General features: G+C 34.3%; 1 protein-coding gene across 1 annotated transcript; it reads right to left on the reverse strand.

The window, feature by feature from the left end:
• Positions 1-310: 310 nt before the first annotated feature.
• On the reverse strand, positions 311-2,082 carry LOC123318450. The gene is made up of 3 exons (XM_044905106.1): positions 1,849-2,082; positions 587-798; positions 311-516 (listed from the first exon to the last, which is right to left on the reverse strand). Exons 1-3 carry the CDS (start codon positions 2,080-2,082, stop codon positions 408-410), a joined length of 555 nt encoding a protein of 184 aa, XP_044761041.1. The 3' UTR covers positions 311-407.
• Positions 2,083-25,668: the final 23,586 nt, after the last annotated feature.

Raw genomic sequence — 25,668 nt, forward strand, 5'->3', positions numbered from 1 at the left:
CTGTTCTTGACACACAGGGCCTAGGATTAGCCAGCCGAAGATTGAGAGTTGTGCGATTGGAGATGATGGAGGGCCTTTTTTCATCTGAGGAAGAACAACTGAGCCATATACATCAGCACCCAAAATGATGTCGATGGCTCTTGAGATGTGGTATTCTGGATCAGCTAACTTGAGATGCTGGAGATGTAGAGATTGCTGAAAACATGTATAGAAGGAAGGCAAATTAGAGAATGATTATGAAAGAATATGAGCATCAATATTTATGGTTTGATGGTCATACGTCGACTTGAGAGTGAGGGCAAGAGATCCTTGTGTCTTAGAAGTCTTTCCATGAATTCCCACTATTACAACATGCGACTTCCTTCTAGAGATGTTGAGTTTTCTGGCTAGATCTTGAGAGATGAAGGTCAGCTCGGATCCACTGTCGATGAGTAGTCGAACCGTGTGTGATCCTGTTGAGGTGATGAGATGGGCGATGGCAGTGGCGAGGAGAGTGTTGAGTCGTGGTTGAGGTAGCTGAAGAAAAATAATTCAACGCTTCTTCGAACTATTTTGACGGCTTTAGAGCTGAGTTGCTAGAACTCACCTCCCTTTGAGCAGATTTTTGAGATGTGAGAGCTGATTGAGGAAGCACTCGAGGGGGTACCGGTGGAACTTTGCAGTGTGGTTTACTGCTGAGAGGAGCATCATGTAGAAGAGTGTGATGACGACTTCCACAGATTTTGCAGATCTTTGTCGTTCTGCAAGAGTGGCGATGATGTCTACCGAGGCAGTTAGAGCAGAGAATGCGATGTAATACTACATCAGGTTTTTCTTGAGGTTAGCGTTTGGAGAAGCGAGGGCAATCTGCAATAAAGTGGTCGTGTCCACAATCATCACAGGTGTAGCTGGGCATAGAAGAGACTTTTGAGATTGGAGTGTTCGAGGAGGCCGATTTGCTTGAGATGAGTGACGGAGAAGGTTTACTTTGAGCTGTAACCTTTTGAGAAATTGTGTGCACTGTTGTGCGAGAGCGAGAGGATTCTTGAGATGACTGTCTCTGGTTGGACTCAGTCCATTCTAGAGCTCTAGAGCGAGATTGGAGGAATTCCATCAACTGAGCGAAGGAGGGAAATTCCGTATTAGAGGAGATGAGAGTTTCCCAATGAGTGCGAGAGGCGTGATCCATACGATTGATGATATGGAACACCAAAAGATTGTTGTTCTGCTCTAGATCTTCACCTAGAGCTTTCAAACTTTGGAGAGGATTGACGATGCTGTCAATAAATTGACGAAGAGATGGGGCGGTAGAATTTTTCTGATTCGCCAATGAGAAGGAGAGAAGTTTTGTGTATTGAGAAGAGAGGAGCAGCCTTTTGTTTTCATATTTATCCATAAGCTTCTTCCAAGCTATGGGGAACGAGACTTCCGTTAAGGGAAGACTAGAGATGGTGTCGAGAGGTTCTTGAGAGAGACATGTCCGAAGGTAATGTAACCTTTCAATGTCAGAAATTGAGGTGCTGTTGATGACGAGTGATTGAAAAAGATCTCGGAATGCAGGCCATTTTGAGAAGTCGCCTGAGAAGGTGGGAATTGAGATGTCAGGCAATCGAGGACGAGTTTGAGAAGACTGAGGGGCTTGAGCAGAAGTGGATGGCTGTGAATCCACAGGATTGAGTGACATATTGAGTTGGATTAATTTCGAGGTGGCTGATTGGAAGAGAGAGTATTCCTCGAAGAAGACTGAGGATGCGAAGTATTCGTGGTCGAGACAAGACTCAGGCCACGCTGACTCAAAATATGAGTGTGTCTTTGAGAAGTTCTTGTGAAGGTCTTCAGTTGTTCTTGAGTGTGTGACAGGTCTTGCACAGTCCATGTTGAGACGTTGGACAGCTTGGAGAAGATGTCCTTCATGAGTTGCAGTCTACTCATTTGAGTAGCGACTTTTAATTTGAGGTTGGTGGGAAGACCAGCCGAGCGAGTTTGAGGTCCCACATCAGGCTGCGAAGATGTGGAAGATCTGGATGATCGAGTAGGAGGGACCTGCAGTTGAGTGTCATCCTCTTTTGGAGATGGAGAAGATCTTCCCGACTTTTGAGACATGACCTTTTGAGATGAATGTGATATGAATGAATAATTATTCCAACTCAATCATCCGGCCCGAAGGACCAAATGTTCAAAAATCTGGGTGTTGAGATTTTTGGCAATTACTTAAAAGTGGACTGTTACCAAATGATTGAGTTGGAGATGGTAAAATAAAATCTTTATTGTATATCAAACACTTCACATAATAAATAGACACTCGCATGAAGTAAAATTATATACAACATCTAAACAGAGTGAACCTATTTACAAGTATTGAGAAGTTATTGATTGAATTTGAGAGTAATGTTTCAATGAGAAAATCAACGTTGTATTTGCTTGAGAGGAAGAGCAGGTTGAGTGAATTTCATGTATCGAGTAACAAGATCAATTATTATGCGTTTGATAAGAATTGAGAGAATTGAGATAGATCTACTTAAAAACGTGTCTATGTATTTTGAGTTGCATAATAATTGAGCTTGATAGTTATGAATTGATGTGAGTGTTATCATGCAAGCACAACGTTTACAGTGATGGAGTTTACGATTTCATAAACTGTCTCGCTATCAGAAAAACAGAAGGTTGCAGTGATAACTTGAGAAGTTAAAAATATGTAATGTAGTGAGACAGGTGTAATGAGACAGAAGGAGAGAGAGATGATTACCAACGCTTACAGGAATAGCAAATCTATTAGAAAAACAGAAGGTGTTTTATGAGAGTACATAAATTGAGGTAAGTTGTGTTACAAATGTAATGTAGAGAAATGAAATATTGTAAACGTAGAAAGAATTAATGAATAGTATTCATAATTGAGATGAAACAAGAAGAGCAGTTCACAACGTTAGAGAAAATAAATAAGGTATCATAAGTTTCAGGTAATAGAGACATGCAAAAGTTTATAATAAATTATACTTATTGAGTTGAAATCAGGTTGGACCTCCTCGAGCGTTATCACAAACCAGTCTGTCCAAGAGAGTTAATTGAGTGTATTCCAGAGTTCTGAGTGTAGTGAGATGGATTTCGATCTGGTCTATGAGAAGCCTTCGAAGTGTCCAACTTGAGCGTAGAGGTACCTGAAACTTAAGAGGCCTGAGAAGTCTGATTGTAAGAGGTGTAAAGTTGATCTGAGGTGACATGTATACAAAATGAGAGTGAATACAAGTATATAAGCTTCTAATAGAGTGCTGTGAAATGTGAACTTGGTGCTAAAATCAGAGAAATTAAAATGTGAGTGATTGTCGAGGTGATGTGATTCACAGTGAATGAAATATCGATGCATTTTGAGAAGGTTGAAGCAGTTAGATACATTGACCACGTGGTTGATTGAGAGATTTGGAGAAAATTGAGAAAATATACATGCAAATATAATAGAGAGATGTAGAGCAGAATATTGCAAATGTAATAGTGAGAAAATGCCTAGCGATGGAGTGAATGTTGAGAGGAAAATTATGTAGAATGATATTCTAACGTGACACATGCAAAAAAGGATTACATTTTTTGTTGAGTGAAAAAAGTACTGTACCTTTTGAGATGCTAATTGATTGATTGTTATAATATAAAATAATATTATTAGATTTGAGCTGACTGAGAAAGTTGAGAGTGCACTAAAAAATAACGTTAAGAATTCACACCAAATTCCAATTCACTTGAGCGAACGAAGAATCTAAAGAGAAATGAATTAAATTGAGCAGATTCAACAGGTTCCACCGGTTTTTTTTTGAACAGCTGATTGACAGCGATTTAAAGGTTATGTTCACAGAAGCATGTAACGATAAACGTAGTCACTGAGTTGCTAGAGATGTGCACCAAGTGATAGAGTTGGGTTAAAAATTACTCCAATTTTTAACAACATTCGTTTTTCGAAACAAATGGTATGGAGACCATTTGGGTTATCTCGGAGGCGGTGAAATTTTTGTCATTCATTAAAACAAAAACAATTTTTTTCCATATGCTCGATCATTTGGAATTCGAATATACAGATATAAGTTCTTCATTTATGTCAATCAAATTGTCTTGAAGAAATTTTAAATTGCAATCTGAACTGATTTTCTATATCCAAGTTTTCTCTGGTTCAATAAAAACTTGAATTCAACATGAATACAACTGCAGAATTTTAATCGATAAATACAAGGTCACAACTAGGTCCCAGTAATTATCTTTTGGGCTATGTTTATTTTACTACGCCATTCCCCACAATACGGTTCTAAAAAGTATCGCATATTCTTCTATCGATCCCCATATGTTACGCAACATATACAGAACAGAAATATCGATATAATTTCGTTTCAACAATATACATAGTCAAATGAATGGTAATGTATAGCATACATCCGAATATTCTCTCCAAAATATTATTGAATATGGACATAAAGTTATCACTACGAAAAAAGCATTTCTCAATAAGAAATACAATCTGTGTTTTACGTTCGTTTTCCGAAACAAATGGTATGGAAACCATTTCGGTTATCGCGGAGGCGGTGAAATTTTTTTCATTCATTAAAACAAAAACAATTTTTTTCTTTTTTCCATATGCTCGATAATTTGAAATTCAAATATACAGATATAAGTTCTTCATTTATGTCAATCAAATTTTCTTGAGGAAATTTTAAATTGGAATCCGAACTGATCTATATCCAAGTTGTCTCTGGTAATCGATAATGACAAGGTCACAACTAGGTCCCAGTAATTATCTTTTGGGCTATGTTTATTTTACTACGCCATTCCCCACAATACGGTCCCAATAAGTATCGCTGCATATACTTGTGTCGGTCCCCATATGTTACGCAACATATACAAAACAGAGATATCGATATAATTTCGTTTCCACAATATACATAGACAAATGAATAGTAATGTACACCTCCAAATCAAAATGTATATCAATATATACGGTCCATACGTTATATACATTCGGTCCCCATATGTCCCGCTGCATATAGATATAGATATATATATATATATATATATATGAACCCGTAGTGCGCTGCTACCTCCGTTAAGTTCATTGGGCGACCTGACCTCCGGGTGAAGCAGTTATATAATTGGAATAATTTTTGTTTATATATGTAGAGGGGAAGGTAAATAACAGGGGTACCTAAAGAGGGGAAAAGATTTTTATCGACAAATTTTTCTTCAAACGAATCAGACCTTACTACCTCCGCATATATTTCTTATTAGTAGTGCGCTCTCACCTCCCGCAACGTTGCCAGATTTTAGGAGGACAGAAAGTAAGACAGCTCGAATTCTACTCATATATAGAATACAGCTGCTCTTCCGATTCATTCACACATATTGAAACCTGTAAATAGTTCGAGAACGATACTAATATTAATAAACTTCATACGCTGATAATTGATTGATAAGGTTCGTGATCTCGGTGTGAATGAATTTGGACAGTTTTGAATAAATATGCTTATGTCTACGATACTTCGTCCGATAGGGGAGTTTAATACCATATAGGTCCCAAAATGAATGATGCATGAAAATGAAATTTTTCGTGACATATAAGATTAATTCAAAAGACAATTTTACCGAATTTGTTCTGGTATGAAATAGTAGTCTAATTTTTGGGCATTATATTCACGACATCAGGAACTCCATATAAATGTTTTTCCCGAATGAATCGATAAAGATATACGTTTTACTTTCAGCTTCTATACTTCATTCTCTTTCATTTTAGCACTGGATTGGTCATGAAAATTGGATACCTTTCACTCTGTATGATACGAAAATGTTGGGTTAAGACGCTTGTCAAAACATTCTTGAGTTTTAAATCAGTGCTACGTAGTCCGTTCTACGTGAGACTCTCAGTAATTACGTATTTCATGACAATGTTAAATCACATCGGAAAATATCAAGTCGAAAATATGTAACGAACATAATTGACGTTTATACAAACTGATTGAAGACATACCAAATCTATTTATTTATATGGAAAATACAAGTGATCAGTAGCTTGAGGAGAGTTACTGTTGTTTATCTTCTTTGGCTGGAGGTTGAAGACGTTACATCAGTTGTAGAATTAAAAAAAATCAACCCGAAGATGAAATGCATTTGATGCAGTGTTAGCATTGAGTTGAATAATCAAAGGTGGTAGGGAATGGGTATCTCTTGAAGAAATGAACGGATAATTACAAGAATGTTGAATTCTTCAACAAAAATCATCTTGCGTGAATGGTAGTCAAAATAATTAGAAGAAGTTTGAAGCAAGAGGAGCTTCACCTCACAAAACAACTGGCTCGTATTCATGTCTGTTTATTTTCAATACATTGATATAATGATAATAATTATACAGGGTGTGGCGTAATGAATGGATAATATGGATCCTGCGGGTAGAGGACTCTATGGCGCTTCAGATAAATATATTTTACGTTTGGTAAAAGTGCCTTGGTTTTCGAGATATAATTATATAAATAATAATAATAACTGGATATTGACATTTTTCATCATAGCGCATCAAAAGAAACTCCTTGATTTAATGGCATTTCTTAATTGCTCGAGGAGTCTTTTACGATTTTTCAGTACACAGGGTGTTTCACAAGTAAACGGACAAACGAAAACCGTGAATAGAGGGCATTGAGCTGAGTTCAAAAACACCTCATATGTGTGTCTTGGGCATTCCGTTTCCGATATACAGAGGAGTTTATTCAAATTTCCCGAATTTTCGTTCAGCTATAACTCCAAATAATTTAGTTGTATTCGGCTAAAAACTCATTATCCGCTTAAGCTTGTAAGTTTCAATAAAACAGAACATTAAAAGTTGACGAACACAGCACCGGACTCATTGAGGCTATATTCAAACTTAAACTCATGCAAAACACTCTGTTTGTAGTTTTTTTCGTCATAATTTTCAATTTTTCAGGTATCTGCATTTATTTTCTCAAAATCAATGAAAGTTTGGTATGCTTTATCAGTGGATAATTTTTAATGAATAATTGTTTGGTGGTGAAATGCCTCTAGAAAAAACCAGCGCAGCATATTGACTTTTACTTCATAATAATTATTGGTATGAATATGATCGCCAATCAGAAGTGGAAATCTAAAAATGGAATTGGAAATGTTCAACTGAATTTCTTCGTTTTTGATATTTTAGCATATCTGGTTATTCAGATAAATCATTCACAGTGATAATAAGCTTTATTATTGATAATGAACAAAAATAGCAATAAAAAACTACGCTATCATGAAAATAATAATTATAACTTGATATCTTCCGAATGAATCGCTTTTTATGGACAACGTGGACCTGAAGTAATTTTCCGAATTGATTTTCACCTCATTTGGTTTTTTAGTGAAGGTAATGATTGGCACTTCGAATAAGTATGATAAATGCACTTTCGAGTTCTTCACTTATTCCGTTATATTCATTATTGGATCTATGGAAATCTATGGATTGGTCTGGTCTTATTACAATTTGTTATTGAAACATTGATGATATTCATGCACTAGCAAAAGTATTTATCAGTATTTCAGGTCATTTCATTAGAAGGGTAGGACCCCAACATTGGACTGCTAGATCTCCAGATCTGACACCCCGCGATTTCTTTCTTTGTTTTCATTCACACAACTAGTTGTCCAAAGAAAAATAGATTAATTCTGAAGATCAAGTTTTAATATTTAGTTTGAAGATAGCGTAGTTTTTCCATCCATATTTGTGCATTATCAATTTTGAAACATTTTATCATTGTGAATGACTATTTTGAAGACCGAATATGGTATAATTGTTGAACACATTCATTTCATTTCTTTGAAAAAAAAATCAATTAAGAATTTCTATTTTTCATGAAGTGCTCTATTCCTTGAAGGCGTCTGACCAAAACAATTACTTCTAAAACATGATCAACAGGTGGCGCAACCCAAAAATCAATTCATTTTGAGACAATAATAATGCAGATAACAAAAAAGTTTAAATTATGATTAAAAAACTACATACACGTTGTTTTTATGAGTTTGAAGTTAAGTAAAGCCTCACTGGGCCCGGTCCTGATTTTTGTCGAATTTAAATGCTCTGTTTCAATGAAATTAACAACTCAAGGCTAAATATAAATTTTCAGTCGACTTGATAGAGAATTTCAGGACTTATAGCCGAACGGAAATTCGAGAAATTTCAAAAAACACTGAAGAAACCTATATATAGGGTGCCCCAAAACTATTGAAACAAACGTCACACCACGATAGAGTAGATCAAATACTATCGAATGACACCAACATTAGTTGAGCGAAAATGTACGGTTTCTGAGAAAACCTAACCTAACGTTGCCGATTTTCGAACTATTTTTTCAATCACAAGGCAAATTTGTGATTAAGGATAGCGTTTTTACCCCATATTATCACCCCTGTTTAATCTGAGTATTGAAAATCATGTAGAAAAAACAATTGTTTCAATTAACATCAACTTAGGTCGAGACTTAGGTTATGGTTATGAAATAAAACACCCCTTACCTGGAATCAATGGAAGAGCGGCTTTCCACTGAACAAGGGGTGATTATTTTTAAGATGTTAACTACACAAAATTGAAGACCCCCTTAAGGGCAAAAATGGTGGATTCGGCCCGTCGCGCGAAGGACAGGTCTTTGATGTTTTTCTATATTTTCTGGGGAGAAAATTTAAATGAAAATCTGTTAAATTTAACGAATAAATCTATTGCAGAAATTTGAATACAAGCACGTATTTGGTCGATAACGACCACAATAAAAATCTCAATTTCTTTCACACATGCAAAGTGCGCAAAGCAATAATCATTAAAATTTCATCGATAAAAATCTTGGATTAAAAAATTCTTTTTTCTCAATTTCACAACAACAATAAAAATATGATCAAAAATCAGATGAATTTTAGAGGAGCTTTCAGGACTCTGGACAAACAAAAATTGGAACCTTCTACCTTTTTCTGCGACCAGCGACCGTCGTTCGCCTGGGGTTGCTGGTGAACTTTTCGATCACCAGACTTTCCTCGCACAGTACGGCGAATTCTTTACACTCAACCGCACTTCCCGCACTTTTCCGTCGTCAACGATTAACGCTATTCGTTTCGACTCTATCCAAAATTCCTAAAATCCTATATCCGATCTATATCACAAATAAAAGCAATTATTACGCCCTGACTGACTTTAACCACGGTACTAAATCTCTTACACTATTCCCCGAATAGCTTGTACCCGTCTCCCTTTTTGAGACCTAACTCCGAAAAAAAAATACTTCTAAATTTCTCGGACTGCCGAACTTACTTTCGGACTTCCAAATCTACTCTATTAGAATCCCGGATTCTACTTCCGTCTTCCCGACGTATATTTTCTTCGACCAACTTCCCACTGACTCCCTTCCCTATTTTGGTTCCTTTTTATCATTCCCCTTCTTAGACCAAAAACCCAAATTTCCTCTCCACCTCTCGTGGGTGTATCCAGAATTATTCTACGACGCGCTAACCTTGCATTTTTCTGAACTAATTGAATTAGCCGGTTAAAACTCAAGAGCCTGCTAATTCTTACAACGCCGAATCAATTATCTTCGAATATTGAATTGATATATAAGCTCTTATGGGCGAGTTATTATCTAAACTAAACCGTTTTCCTTTTAACTTAAAATCAGCCTCAAGTCCGACATGAAACTCTACTTCTTCGATACTTATCTTCTTACTGGACAAATATCATTCATACGCTTGTCATCGAAACCTTTATTTTCAATTATCTTGAACGTTGAGAGCCCGAGAAAGAATTTCCTAGCCCAATATTCTACCAGCATATATCTCTTCAATATTCCTATTTATTACAGTTATCGATTAACTACTTAAAATAATTTCAATTAGGGGAGATAAAACAATAATCTTAATTCAATATAATTTAGAATCGATATCCTTCTTCACAAACTGGCCCTGTTATTAAGAAAAATAGTTCGAAAATCGGGAACTTTAGGTGTTTTAATAAAATTCTGATTATTTTGGAAACGGTACGTTTTCGTTGAACTAATGTTGGTGTCATTCGATAATATTTGGTTTACTCTATCGTGGTGTGACGTTTGATTCACTAGTTTTGGGACACCCTGTATATGGGGTGATTTTGAACTCCGCGCAATGCCCTCAATTCACGGTTTTCATTTGTCTGTTTACTCGTGAAACACCCTGTATACTCCTTGTACTCTGAAAATTTTGAAACAAATGCCTCACCCTCATATGAAAATTCAAATTCTTCTTGTTGTGAGAAACGTTCATCCAGAGACTCTGGTTCATCCCCCCGACCCTGGTTACATTGCCCGTTGAAAATGAAATCGGCATCTGTTTACTGCAAAACACGTGTTAATGCTGATACGAAGGGTTCAAACTTCTCTACCTGATTCGAGCTTTTTAGGAACGAATTGCTCAAGATGAGTTCGAGTAACATTTCGTTTTGCGTGTTATATTGGATAAAATTGAATTTATGCCATGGACGATTCGAGAATTATTGATGTCCAGAATGCTCTAGAATGATGAAAATTTTCAGATTTCATTGAAACTCTTGCGAAAACTGTCTCGTATATTGTCAAGTTTAGATTTTAATTCATTCAGAACATTGAAGTTCGACAAATAACGATGTAAATAATTCAATATTATATTTGCCTCAAGACTCGAAACTTTTCGAGAAACGATTTATTTAATTATTTTATGACGAATAAATCAATTATGTGTGTTGATATTATATTTTCATTCATTGAAGAATATTTAGAATAATGAAGTTCAACAAATGATACGAACAAGATACTTATTCAATTAACCTCATGATCCGAAAAATTTCAGAATTTATTTCGTGTTTAGATAATCCGCTGCATATCGTTGTTCACAATATGACTGTCAATTTAAGACCAATTATAGAACGATTTAATTAATAGATCAATAGCTTTCGAAAATGTTGGTCAGTCTATGACTGACAACTCATTTTGTCAAATGACGGATTTCAGTATCAGACTGCTATATTAGTATGATGAGAGTTCAAAAAAATTTGTATGGACTACAGAATTCAGATGGTTGATATTCCGTGTCGCTAACAGTCAATCACATTTCCTTCAGCGTAGTTGTTGTTTTGAAGAAAAAGTAGTAGATTCTCGCAAAATCCGAAACTCTACATGTACATATAGCAGTTGTTCAGTTCGGGATTAAAGTTTGTCCTAGATTGATTTTGACATTTCAGTTCAGTTCTGTCAGATCAATCTAGGATCATCTTAAATCTCGGCCTAATCCTGAAGTGATCAACCGGGCCTTATAGTAATAGCAACGTAGCATTCATTAAGTCGGTATATTATTGGAATAATACTAATTTTTTATAGTGGAGAATAGTGGATTCTCCTCGGTAGTTATTCACGAAATTCATTTTATTATGTTTTTTTAAGGTGAATCGGCCCGAAATCTTGGATCCCCCCGACCTGCTAGTTTCGTATACTTCTATTACAACATTTTCACAGAAATTTTTGAATTTAAGGGAGAGACACATTGAAAAAATCGATAGCAATTTACCGCCTAAACTACGAGCTTGCCGAAGTTGAAACTGGTAACAATCTACTCAGTGCTTCTGTAAAAAAAATTAAAACCTGTGAACTCGTCATCGCCTTCCAAAGGCTGTATTTTGGAAGGGCTGTCGATTTGGAAAAAAATTTATAGGAACTACCCCCGCTTATTTTCATTAAGGAATCATCTCCCTTAGTTCTTCGCATTTGTTCACAGATATCCTGTATATAGATATATTTTATCTATGTACCTACTTATTTTGGATAGTAGAAGTTTAGTTTCGAAGACCAAAACAAAAAAGTCAATTGCACCTGATTTGTTGATTATAAGAATCATTTATTTTGAATAATAAAACAGCATGCAAAAATACTTAAATTAACTTTTGTCTTTCTCCTTTCATCATGCCTCCATCATAGTGTCCGCTGTTCATCATAGCTTTTGGGAATTTACCAACCAATCATCTGTATATCAATCATATGTATCCGAGAATGTATTTATATTATTAACTTCATTTTGTAGATTCATCATGTCTTGACAAAAACATGGTTGCAATTTCAAAATATGTTGACTCGAGGCCTTCTAAAGACTTCAATTTTGTTTAATTTTTCCCTTACATCCTTTATGATCTATCGAAAAATGAAATCTGTTTTGAATAATTCTTCATAAAATCTCACTTGTTTCGATATAATTGGTAATTTTCTTTATGATACATTACTAAAAAATTCAAACCAGAGAGATGGTACAAGTTCTTTAAATTTTCGGGAAAATCCAATATTTAAACATAATCTATAATAAAATAGATGCTTCTGAGCAAAGTATTCCTCAAAATCATTGAGCAATCCGATTCAAAGAAAATATACAGAGCGTTCGATCTGGAATAACACATCAATGACCAACATTGGGTTCAGCCGACGTTCATTTCTTTTATATTGTAAAATTTATCGCATTTTTTCTCTCGATTCTGAAATAATTTGAATTAATCTGAAAATGTTCGGAATCGCTTATTCTCATTGAATATTCATCACTATCTATTACGGTAGTGCCGATCCTAGCAGGTATGCAGCGCTTGTCCGGCACGCGGTCGCCCAAATAAAAGGGATGGCCTCAGACAGCCACCTTCATTTGTCAGTCAGTGTCAATTATTGAGTATTACTTTCTAACTCCAATTATCCAAATTTTGAATGAGACGACGAAAAATATTAAATGAAACTGAATTTTTCAATCTTGTCAAATCGAATATTCCTTGTTCCCTTTCACCGAAAAAAAGAAAAACAAAAGAATGCTTGCTTCAGAAGAACGTGATGTAAAGATCGAACAAACCACCATCTGAGAGCAATTATCGTTATCGATAGGGACTCGAGATAGGAATGTCTAGGGTTTGTAAAAATTACCAGATTTTGAAATAGAATCGCGTGGTCGTAAAAACAAAAACGGCTAGGGTTCAATTATGATGCTTCCTACAGTTACTGCATGCGTGTACTTAAAAATGTAAATTGCATTTTTATTGTGTAGATTAGATAACATAAAAATCTGTAGAGAAGATGTCGGAGGGCAGGGACATCATCATCCAAATGGGAGATTATAGATTCTCATTTACAGGGTGTTTTTAAAGTTTGAGTGGAGTGGAAATTAAAACAACTCTATCTCCTGAACGGAATCGCCTATTCATCCGAAATTTGGAATGGAGATAGTTTCCATGAGGTTCCAGAAAACTGCAATCAATATCATTCTATTTGCAGGACAGTAAATTTGGACAGTCGTTGTCGTTAAAATTTCGCGAAATCACCCAATGAATTTCATGATTTCTCGATATCTGCGTAAACTATAAAATTTATTTATTCAATTTCTTCATAGTGACAATAAGTTCTTTCTCGTGTTGATATTTAACATTCTATTCTTCTCATACCGAAATGAATTTTGAATCTTTACGAATTTAATCAATTAAATATACATTATTGAATGTTTATTCCAATTTTCATTTGATCCAATACAAAAAAAAATCAAAGGTGCGGTGCGTTCTATAAAATAACATCAAATAAAATCATCTCTGCAACCAAAGATGTAGGAACAATTAATTCTTTAATGCAATTCATTAAGATATAAAATTCACTTCATCATGGGATGAAAACGATCACTTTATATTTTATTTTTACCAATTAAATTACTTAAAAATAAATAATTGTTGAAGAACCATCCTCGAGTTACTCTTCAGAAAACTGATCTGAGTAGTCGATCAAATGAAAACTAAAATTAACATTCAATAGTGATTCAATTGATTAAATCCATAAAAATTCAAAATTCACTTCGTTATGAGATCAATAGGATGTTGAATATCGACACGATAGAAAAAATTATTGTCGCTATCAAGACGAAAAATCAGTTTCTGGAACCTCATAGAAGCTATCTTCATATCAAATTTCGGATGAATATCTCCGTTCAGGAGATAGAGTGGTTTCAATTTCCATTTAAATTTGAAAAACACCCTGTAAATCAGAATCTAGAACTCTTAGATACTACATGTGGGGGTTCTTCGTAATCCTCGAGGGGTTCTCTATCTCACATTAAAATGTTTTTCATCTTATCTGGGACACCGTATATATGTAAAAAAAAGTATATTTTTTGTCTTTGGAGCGGGCGGAGCGGTACATAAGGAATTCGGCACGCCTTAGGATCGGCCTGTACTTCTGAATATTCTTTTCCAAAATGTATTCTCCTTTCTCTGAACAGCTCATTTTTTTATATGCAATGTAACATTTCTGATTATTCGTTATTCTAATAGGAAGTATTATCTATATAAATAATTTTCATAGAAAGAATCAATATTATTATAGTTTTATTTCAGGTAGGTAATGAATTATTTCGCCAAATTCAGAATTATAGAGATATATTGAATTGATGTGACTGATACTGGATGAAGATCCACAATTGAATTCAAAATAGATAATACGATTTTACAAAATTAGTTTTGAACCACGACACAATAACATCTTCAGGTGGGTGAAGGTAAGCTCAGTTTACCCAGTAGTGGAATTAATAGTATTCCAAATCTTGCTTATGACCATGAAGGTCTTTCGACTAGGATCGGCCTTCCAAGTGAAGATTCTTCTGTTCTTCAGTTGTTTGAGGAACCCTCATGTTGGGGAATCATCTCCCATAGATATATCAGTGGTTATTCATTAGAAAATAGGAAAAAGAAATTCAAAAATTTCTCACACTTCATTGAAAATTCTTCAATATTTCCTATCAGTTGTTATCAAACCGGCCGAAACAAGGCAACATTTGGCCCGATAAAATCATGCAGAAACCAGAGACGGAATAGCTTGAAATATCTCCAATTGTACAAATTCGTGATTCGTGTTGGCGTAGATTCAGGGTTTTTAGCCCGATATGTATTTTAACAAGTGTTTGAAACAATGAATAATTTTTCTCCTGTTGTGTAATCTTGCAGGTAGTTGTACATTCTTAACAAAAACCTATCTGGTATCATCCATTTAAGCCGTTTCCCTACATAGAGCATTACGCTCTTGTGAGTGATACACTTTTTGTAGTGCTATCGATGTTGATATAAATGAATATCGAAAGTTCGAGCTGAAAGAAAGTTCTTCATAGTATATATAGATATATTTTACCTCTAGGTGTACCTAGAAAAGCTCCTTCCTGTTATTATATGTTCTAAGAACATTACTGATTTATTCGTTATTCTAATGAGTGGTATTATCTATATAGATCATTTTCATAGAAAGAATCACTATTATGTACGAGATTCAAATCGATTTGTTTTCAAGTAAGTAATTAAATCGCCAAATTCAGAATTATGGTGTTAGCTTGAGATGAAAGAAGTTCAACGGATGCATAGATACACACGATGAAATGTATACAGTCCTAATCCCATTCGAGAGAGCTAAGATTGGTTTTCTTTCACGTGATTCTTTCCCCTACAAAAGAATGCGATAACAATTGTTGAGATATGCCGCCTGGATTGCAATTATGGAGGAGATAGCGCGCTGCGCCTCTATTTACTTAATTCCTCCGTATACTGATATTCCGCCTGTCTACATCTGCTTGTACGGTACAACGTTGCCATTTTCGGAGGTGCTAACCAGCAAAGAGTCCCGCAGAGCAATTCTTCTATATACAGCTCGGCACACTAGCGCCAGTGATATACACTCGAACTAAAAGATTGTTCAGTACATAAACGGGGTGCGTTGTGACCTCAAAACGATTTTTTGATATGTTGATCCCTGAAGCCTCCTGAATCTAACAAGCTAAAAAACAAGGCAAAACGATGTCACCTCCGAAATCGGAGGTGACATCGATATATATGAGGTGAGAGCGTTAAACGAGTTACTATTTTGGAGGTGGTATTAACACTTTATAACTATATATATATATATATATATATATATATATATATATATATATATATATATATATATATATATATATATTAACACTTTATAACTATATATATATATATATATATATATATATATATATATATATATATATATATATATATATATATATATATATATATATATATATATATATATATATATATATATATATATATATATATATATATATATATATATATATATATATATATATATATATATATATATATATATATATATATATATATATATATATATATATATATATATATATATATATATATATATATATATATGTATGCGTCGCGGTCAGTTCGGGGAACAAATCATATACAGAACGGTCACTTCGAGGAACAAGTGGTCACTTTGGGGAATTCCTCGAAGTGCCACATATATACAGATCACGTAGCGTGTACTTCGGGGAACTATCGTGTATGGTCAGGTCAATTTGAGGAACTTCTTCTAGCGTGCAGTTTGGGGAACTTTCAAGTACAAAACGGGTAGTTTGAGGAACTAAAGAAATTGCACCCTGAGGTCATTTCGAGGAACAATGGATATTAACTATTAAAATTATATAAATTATCGGCATTGTTGTAATAATGTTTCGAATTGAACTTTTGAACTTTTGAAAAAGCTTATATTCAAGGCAGTGGTGGAAATGGAGATGGGTATTCAATACAAATTTTCGTACATAAAAAAACAAAACAAGGAAATTTTTTACCACATTCACTTACACCTCTAGGGAGTAAACTATTGAGATTTGTCAAATTTCGATATCTGAAAAAGTGTTCATAAAATTAACCGCAAATTCGAGTTATAATAAGCAACACCTGTCATAGTTGAACATTTGATAGTGCGAAAGCTATAAGGAGGACCCACTTCAAATTCTAAAGTTATATGAAAAAACCTGTTTTTTTTCACTCCTCTGTTCACGGCATTTACTTAGGACTTGAGAGGTTTCGGAGCAGATATTTTTCAAAGTTGAAAATTCGACACAGCAGAAAATATGTTATATCAAATTTTAAGCATTTACAGGTGTCAATTCAGAATTTTTGGTCTGCTAGTGAATGGGTCAACGAAAGTTTCTTTGCTAGAGTCTCTTGATATAACTTCTGAATTTGAAAGTAATTTTTTGAGACATGGAGTACCAAATGAATGCCTGTTGCGGCATAATCTCATCAAATTACGCTAGTATTGAAGGATTTCAAAATTTCATGGCAATCGTCCGTAACGGAGAGATAATACGTATAAGTAACTTCAGAATGGAATATCATATATGTTTTTACAATTTTCCATTATAAATCTAGAACAAAAGAAAATATTAGGATTCAGAGCTATGTGGAACATTGAAAAAAAGTGCTTCCGAGTCTCAAGCACAGAGCACCGATTTTTCGCAATAATTACTGAGCACTCTGTGAGAATAATTCGATGTTGCGAGCACAAAGCAGTAAGCTCTTTTCTGAGAAATTTGTGGTATATAAGATTTGTCATTACAAAATCTGTATCCGATCGAAAAAAACCCTTCTATTTCTTCGAAACGATAAGTTTTTCGTTCTACTCTACAGCAGTTTGACGATTTCAAAAGTTGGAAAATAATTGTTTCACGAATGCAAACATGTATTCTACGGAGGCGTAGAAGAGAGCCACATAATATTTCAAAAATAATTCCGACTTTAAGTAGGAATTTTATTCAGTTCCGAACTTTTACAGGGTGTTCTATGACGGTATGAATCATATTCTGCAATATAGACTGCTTTTTCAACGAATCCATATTCATATAAAACTGGTGTTGGCACATTTAGTATAAATTGACGATTATGTATTTTGAAATATTATACAGGGTGTTCCAAACTGAGTCGTTACTCCGTTAATATTGATGCTACGAATTCGGATAAATTGGCAATCGAGTAGCATTTTTAATGGCCTTCTCGACAATTTTTTTTTCAATGGAACACCCTATATTTTGTCATGCAATTCGATTCGTAATAACATTCTCAACAACAAAGCTCTTATCACATTTCCTCCTGTTGAAGTTGAAAATGAGCGACTTATGTGAAATTATTTATTTTATTCACTAGTTCAAAAATGTCTTTGTTTCGACTAATAAATCTCATAATTATTCAAAGATAAAGACCCAATTTTGGTACTTATACCAATAACAATATTTTTCCGGTGTTTTGGAAAATCAGGAGGTTTTATTCATTTTTTCGCCCGAACAAAGAAAGTTTTTGTACTAGTGAATGAAATTAATATTTCCACATAGGTAAGTCGCTCATGTTCAACTTTAGGTAAAAAGGTGATAGGAACTTTGTTGTTGAGAATGTTATTACGAATCGAAATGAAGGGTGTCCCATGTTCCATTCAAGAAAATATCATTTTAATAATATTATTAGTAATATTTCGATAACATGACTGACAATTTTTTTTTTGGCATCGAGAGGCCATTAAATGCTACTAGCTTGCCCATTTAACCGAAATCGTAGCATCAAAATAACCGGACTTGGCAATAGGACCGACTTAATTTGTGCATTTCTTAATAAACTTTTTAGGGTTTTCACTCCCAATCTTTGAAACAAAATCAATTAAAAATGAAATCAACGATTTGCTCCTGCGTAAATTCTTGCATATGGCGCTTCTACGTTTTCGAAGAATGGCCTAGCCATATTTTTGATGCAGCATGAAGTTAGCGAAAATGTTTGAAATTTTCAACTTCAATAGGCCATCAATTAGGACCCAATTCGTCCTTTCGCAGTAAGTTCCATATCATTAGTAATTTTTGAATTATTCACGATTTTCTTTATTTGATACATCTCTTCATTTATGAAAACCATCGAATTCCTTGGCATAGATTTCAAACAGCTCCCTACACCCAACGGTCTACATCGCGCAACGTTGGAAGCGGCTTTTCAAAGCAAGCGCAGTTATGTCAAAGAGTAACCAACAAGAGGATGCACTCTGTCATTTTGGCCGTTTGGGTTTCAATGACCTTGAGGGAATACTCATAATTCGATATTCGAACTATTTTGAAAGAAGTCGCATTATTTTCATAAACGGAAATTGATTCGTTTCCGACAGGATACGAAAACGAAAGCCGATATCTGCCGATATTCGTTCGGTTCGCAACTCGCAATTTGATTGGACGCCCAGATTCTGATTTGACTGCGGATGATTCTGTTCGCAGTATTCTGGCGCGTATCGTGTCCCCACTCCAAGGTTAAAATTCCATGAGTCATATTTCGCCTTGTAAATTGACAGAGTGAAACCTCTTGTTGGTTACTCTTTGGTTATGTCGTCAAACAAAAACACATGCGTCAAGATTGCGGCTGTTTTTATTCAAGAGAAAGTTCGCAGGTGGTCATCTGAAGATATTCAAATGCCTTATTTTTCCTAGGGATTCTCTAGATTTGGATACTGAAAGAATTGAATTGGGTTTTCATAAAATGCATATTTGTTTCATGCTGTAAGCAATCATATCAAAAGCAGAATTGAATTATGATTACATTCAACGTACAAATACATGAATAAATATTCATAAATATACAGGTTGGGTCATATCGAAATATTCATTTTCTTGGGTTATACAGGCTGTTACGCAGTGGTTAATTAATTTATTTCAGAAAAGTAATCAAAATGCATGCTGACATTTTCAAGTTGGGTTTCTCGATATTCTCGATGAATTTTTTGGAATTTACGAAGACATATCTAAATTTGACCATTTGGGTAGGAATTTTTTGGACGTTTGTTTTGCAAATATCGGAAATTGGAATATATTATTAGGTGAAGAGTGTTTTAAGATTGTATCTACCGGTACCAATAACGAACATCGTGTAGGTACGTTGAAAAATTGCATAAAGACTTCAGACTTCTTTGCAGGTTTTCCGCAAATTTATCGATTTCGGAAATTGTTTTAAAACACGTTCATTAGTTCGGAACGACTGAAAGGGGTTCGAAAATAAGCTCGTTCATCGAACTTGAAACCAGAGGTAATGGTTCCATAGGTACTTCTCTGTTAGTGGAAAAAAGCTATTATTATATGTGGAAAAAAGCTATTATTATATTTTTAAAATTTCGAATTGGATATCCAATTATTCAACGCTTTCATCTAGGTGTGAGTGTTCGTGTGACTCGAGCTCGGTATGAGATTGTAGAAACCATCTTTTCATTCTTTATCGATGATAGTGAAAATCGAGAGAAACATCGTATTCCGTCCGAATATATAAAAAACGGCAATGAAAACCTATTCTGTTCCGTACAGGCTGTCCCAAATTCGATGTTTCAATTTTTTGAATGCAATTACATACTGGGATTGACATCTTTGAATTGGAAAAAATTGCGGATATCGAAAATAGGTATATCTACACAAGGTGTCCCACGACGAATAAGACAGGGTATATCGTATATCTAGGAATCTAGGAACTCGATAGTAGTAGAGAATTACATATTGTAATATTGGTGTAGTGAATTAAAGCAGTTCTTGATTTCATGTTACCCAATGAGCTTTGGAATTTTATGTTGCTTCCCAGAAAACGATTCCATAAAACTATAACATTTCGTGATCTAAAACGATTAATTTGAGAACTACAGGCACTTCTATACCGGGTAGCCCAACACAGACGTGGCCCTCATTTTGAGGAAGTAAATGAAGATATTTTGAAAATCCTTTCATGGTGTGTGTAGGATGTCCCAAAGCACAATTTAAAATTATTGTCATAATTACAGGGTGTTCGAAAACAAAGATATAGACCAAAGTAGCTCTTTTTTAAATGTAACACCCTATATTTGACCTCAAAAATGGAATGGTAAGCTCAAGTTATTATGAGTTTCTTCATATATTTTACCTCAGAAGCACCCTTTACGAGATAATGGCGAAAAATCGAAAATATGGAGTTTTTTTAATAACAATTAATGAAGAAACTAGTTAAGCCAGCGATACAGACAGAATATTTTCGAGTAGACAAGTTAGCTACTCCTACATATAAAAGAAAATTGCAACTCTGGAATATACAGAGTGATCATAATTAATTCTCAAACATCAACTACAAATAATCGTCGGAAACTTTTTTATTTCAAACGGCACACACACACATCCGGTATTTCTACAGGGTGTTTCATGATTCGTTGGCCATAGCCTAATGACCAGGTCATCTAGGTCTTTCAGAAATCTTGCTTTTTTTGTATTCTAAGGCTATTAGTTTCGGAGATACGGGGTGATTCATGAATATTGGCCTAAATTTGCGATATCCATAACTCTGGACGACAATGTCCGATTTTGATCAAATTTTATGGGTTTGTTCACTTCAGAATGCTCTTTCAAACGGCGCATGAAATATCAATATTTTCAGGACAGAATATCGTGAATTTTCATTCAAGCCTCAAAATCTATATTTTTTACATACCTCACAGAAATTTCGTTATTGCCTGAAAAACTACATAATTTATTCTAAGAAATCCAATTTTCACTTTGCATGGCACACTTGTTACTAGGGAATAGGAGCCGGACGAATTCATATTTTATGTCATTTTTTCGAAATGCGGTCCTGTTTTGATTCCGTCCAATAGTATTTATTGTCTTTTGCCGTGATTCTGAATTATTTCAAATTCTGTTCAATTCTTCTTCATTTTAAACCCCCAGCACATACTGAGTGTTCGTAAAAAAGTGTTTAAAAGTATGCAAGGTCGAGCTGTAAATTTTTTTGAAATTACATATTGAATTTACTTACAAATGATGTAAACCATCTTGGAAAATATAATCCGTAAGTATATTTGCTTCATAAAACACATAAAATTGATTCTTCAACAATGAAAAATGTACTATCATAAGAGATGTTCAAAATGGAGTTCTTCCATCTCGACACATTTCCTAGCTTTTGAAATCAGATTATTTATTGCTCTCATTATCATATCTGGATTTTGTTTAACTTCTGCACAGGCTTCTTCTATCCTCTGCAGCAAATGCTCCCGTGAAGTTAGAAGTGTCTGTCACTTTTTCACGCACACTCAGTAGGAACTGAGGGTTTAAAATGAAAAAAAAGTTGAACAGAATTTTGAAAATTTTTAATTCTCGACCGAAGACAATGTATAATATCACCAAAGGAATAATAACAGGACCGCATTTCGAATAAATGACATGAAACATGAATTCGTTCGGTTCCTTCATTGTTGTTTTAAAAAAATAAAAAAGTTTTTCGGAAGAATAGATTCTAAAAGTTATGTGTGTTATGAAGTAAATACACTTACGGATTACATTTTTCAAGAAGGTTTACATTATTTGTATCTAAATTCAATATGTCATTTCAAAAGAATTCATCACTTCTCGACTTGGCATACTTTTAAACACTTTTTTACGAACACTCAGTAGGGTTTAAAATGAAGGAGATTTGAACAGAATTTAAAATAATTCAGAATCTCGGCAAAGGACAATGAAAATTATCACCGAAGGAATAAAAACAGGACCGCATTTCGAAAAAATTATATTAAATATGAATTCGACCTATTCCTATTCCCTTGTGACAAGTTGCCATGCAAAGTGAAAACTGAATTCCTTAGAATGGGTTATGTAGTTTTTCATGGTAATAACGAAATTTCTGTAAGGGATGTGAAAAATATAGATTTTGGAGCTTGAATGAAAAATCATGATATTCTGAAAATATTAATATTCCATAAACCGTTTAGAAGAGCTTTCTGATGTGAACAAACCCATAATGTTTGATCGAAATTGGACCTTGCATTCCAGAGTTATGGCTATCGCAAATTTAGGCCAATGTTCATGAATCACCCCGTATCTTCGAAACTAATAGCCTTAGGATACAAAACATGCAAGTTTTCTGAAAGGCCTGGATGACCTGCATTCACCATTGAGCTATGACCAACGACTCATGAAACACCCTGTATATCTCTTTGAACGTAAAAATTAATTTCGAAACTATTTTCATAAAATGCGTCTGAACGTGATAGTTTCTGAACAATTTTCGATTTTTAATTCAAAACAAATAAACTATTTTCGCATTATCTTGTAAATGGTCCTTCTAAGGTACAAAGTGATCTGAAGAGAATTATCATAATTTGAGCTTGCCATTTCATTTTTGAGTTCAAATACAGAGTGTCACATTAAAAAAAGTGCAACTTTGGTCTATATCTTTGTTTTCGAAGACCCTGTATATATCCCTGTATATGAAAATAATTTTAAATTGTGCTTTTGAACACCCTATACACAGCACAAGAAAAGATTTTCAAAATATCTTTATTTACTCCCTCAAAATGAGCGCCGCGTCTGGGTTGGGCCACCCGGTATAACTTTGAAGGTTTTTTGACTACGTTTTCCATATGAATAATTTTGAAATATTGTCTTGTTTTACTCATCACCGCGAAAATTTAGGACTTTTCTAATAATGCAGGATGGCTCTAAATTTTAATAATTTGGTAAATGCTCGTTAGCTCGGTTCGAACGTTTGTCATAATCTTCTTGAACAAAGTATATTCAAGTATCTACCAGTAGATATCGATTGAAATTTGAATCTGGAACGATTCTCCATTTTCTGAAACTTTTTAGGGTTTTCACTCAAAATCTCCGGAACAAAATGAAAAAAAAAATCGAAATATCGGATTTGCTCTCATACATAATTATAATTTTAAAGTTCCTTTTTTCAGATCATTGTCAGGCAACAATGTTTTTTTGCATAATTAGCTCCTGACAAATGAGTGCAAGAATTTACGGTTATTTCAATTTTTTATTTGATTTTGTTCTAGAGATTGGGAGTGAGAACCTTAAAATTTTCAAAAAATATCTACCTGTAGTTTTTAAATTCGTTCGTTTTAGACCGCACGTACAGGATTGTTGAAATCGTGTACTCAGAAGCAACATAGAAATGCTAAAATGAACATTTTGTCCCCTTATTGATTTTGAATATGATGTCACGTGACTGACAACAAAAGACTCATAGTAACCATAATATCAGAAAGAGCTGCACCACTTGCACCTTATTGAAAAAATGTATTCAAAATTATTCCGCTATTTATATGAAGCCAGAGTTCAGGAGAAGAGTTTATTCGATTTATAAATCTGACATCTCTTGTTTTTTTTATGAACTGTCCCTCCAGAGGAACAAACGAATATACAATATACATATGTATATAATTGCTTGAAAACCGATGTCACTATAGAGGGACAAACAGAGTCATAGTTAATTTGAAACCCCAAAACTACAATTCTCTTCTACTCTCGATTTTTGCAATATTCCCTACCTTCACCGTCGTGGGACACCCTGTATATTTGTTTACTGTTTTCGTCCGAACGTAACTGAAACACATGACTCTAATTTCATAGATATCAATAAGGTGCGGAAAGAAATTGAAAAATGAAGGAATTTTTTCGAAAACTATGAATGATACTTCATTTCTGAATGATAAAAATTGCACAGAATTTATATTTCGAAAAGCATCCCGAAAGGAATCACACCAGCAGAAAATTGTTCATTGGGTTGAAAAATAATTTACGAAATTTCGGTTCTTCCGGTAGAACAGCGCTATATTCATTATCATTTTTGAATGATATTAATGATAATGAAATGAACTAAACCAATTCTACACTTTGACAATTATTGGAGTTATCTATGCTTCGAATTCGATACTTTGATTATTTTGCATCAAATTCTATGCACATCGAATAGAATCATCCTTTAAAATTCGGAAACTACAGTAGAATCTAGACAGTGTGAACTTTTCGAAAGCGTCAAAGTGTCAATTTGTTCTGATATTACTCATTTCTATTGAAAAGAACTCGGAAACTTGCAATTTGTGGCTTTTCTAGTAAAGGTGAATACTAGGCTAGTTTTCGAGAGCCCATCATTGGTCAACGAATTTGGGACAGCCTGTACTTTTGTCGGCTGCATGAAAACATTCCATGCCATCTGGAAAAGATTTGAACACGTGCTTCAATCGACCATGCGATCGATACACACTACGCAGCTGTAAAATTCTCAACGTTGCCGCTGCTATTCAGAAATCATGTTTTATCAGACAGCAACCTTGGCATTAACTTATTACTGCAGTAAATATAATCTCAATCGCATATTGAGATCATTCACAAATTTGAAACTTTGCTTTGTATTTCAAAATCTGAAAGAAGAAACAATGGTGATTTAGTCATTTAAAAACAAATCTACTCGCGAGATTGAACCGTTTTATTTTAATAAGATTATTGATGCGTTGTCTGTATAAGACATGAGAATATTTTCTTAAATGTCTTGGGAACAAAAATCGATAGCACATTTCACAAAAAACAAGTTTTAGAATAAAAAAAAATGCTAGGCCAAGTTTACATACATCCATGACGGCTCATTTCATCATATTCTTTGAAGCAACACGCAACGCTTTTTTCAATCGAGAATGTGCTTGAACTGTAAGGTACGTTTGGAAGTTCTGGAAAAAAAGTGGTTGGAAAGATGCAACATATATAGATCCGAAAACTGCTGTCAAATTCTATCAGTCAGTATTCGAAGTTTCATGAAAAAATCACCTTAGAAGGCTGTTAGGAAACTGAGGTTACAATGCACAGCTGAAATAACAATTCGTTGTAATTTCATTTATAAATTCATAGATAGCAAAAAAATAAGTACCCAAGTAAAACTGAGCGTATGTGTTGTTTCCACATACAACTTTATCTCGAAATGTGTTTAAAAAATTGGGTAGCACAAAACTTCAAAAAAATTATTTTATTATGGTTCTATTTCCGCTAGAATAT

This window comes from Coccinella septempunctata, chromosome 1 (genome assembly GCF_907165205.1).
Source record: "Coccinella septempunctata chromosome 1, icCocSept1.1, whole genome shotgun sequence".
NCBI classification, from domain to species: Eukaryota; Metazoa; Arthropoda; class Insecta; order Coleoptera; family Coccinellidae; genus Coccinella; species Coccinella septempunctata.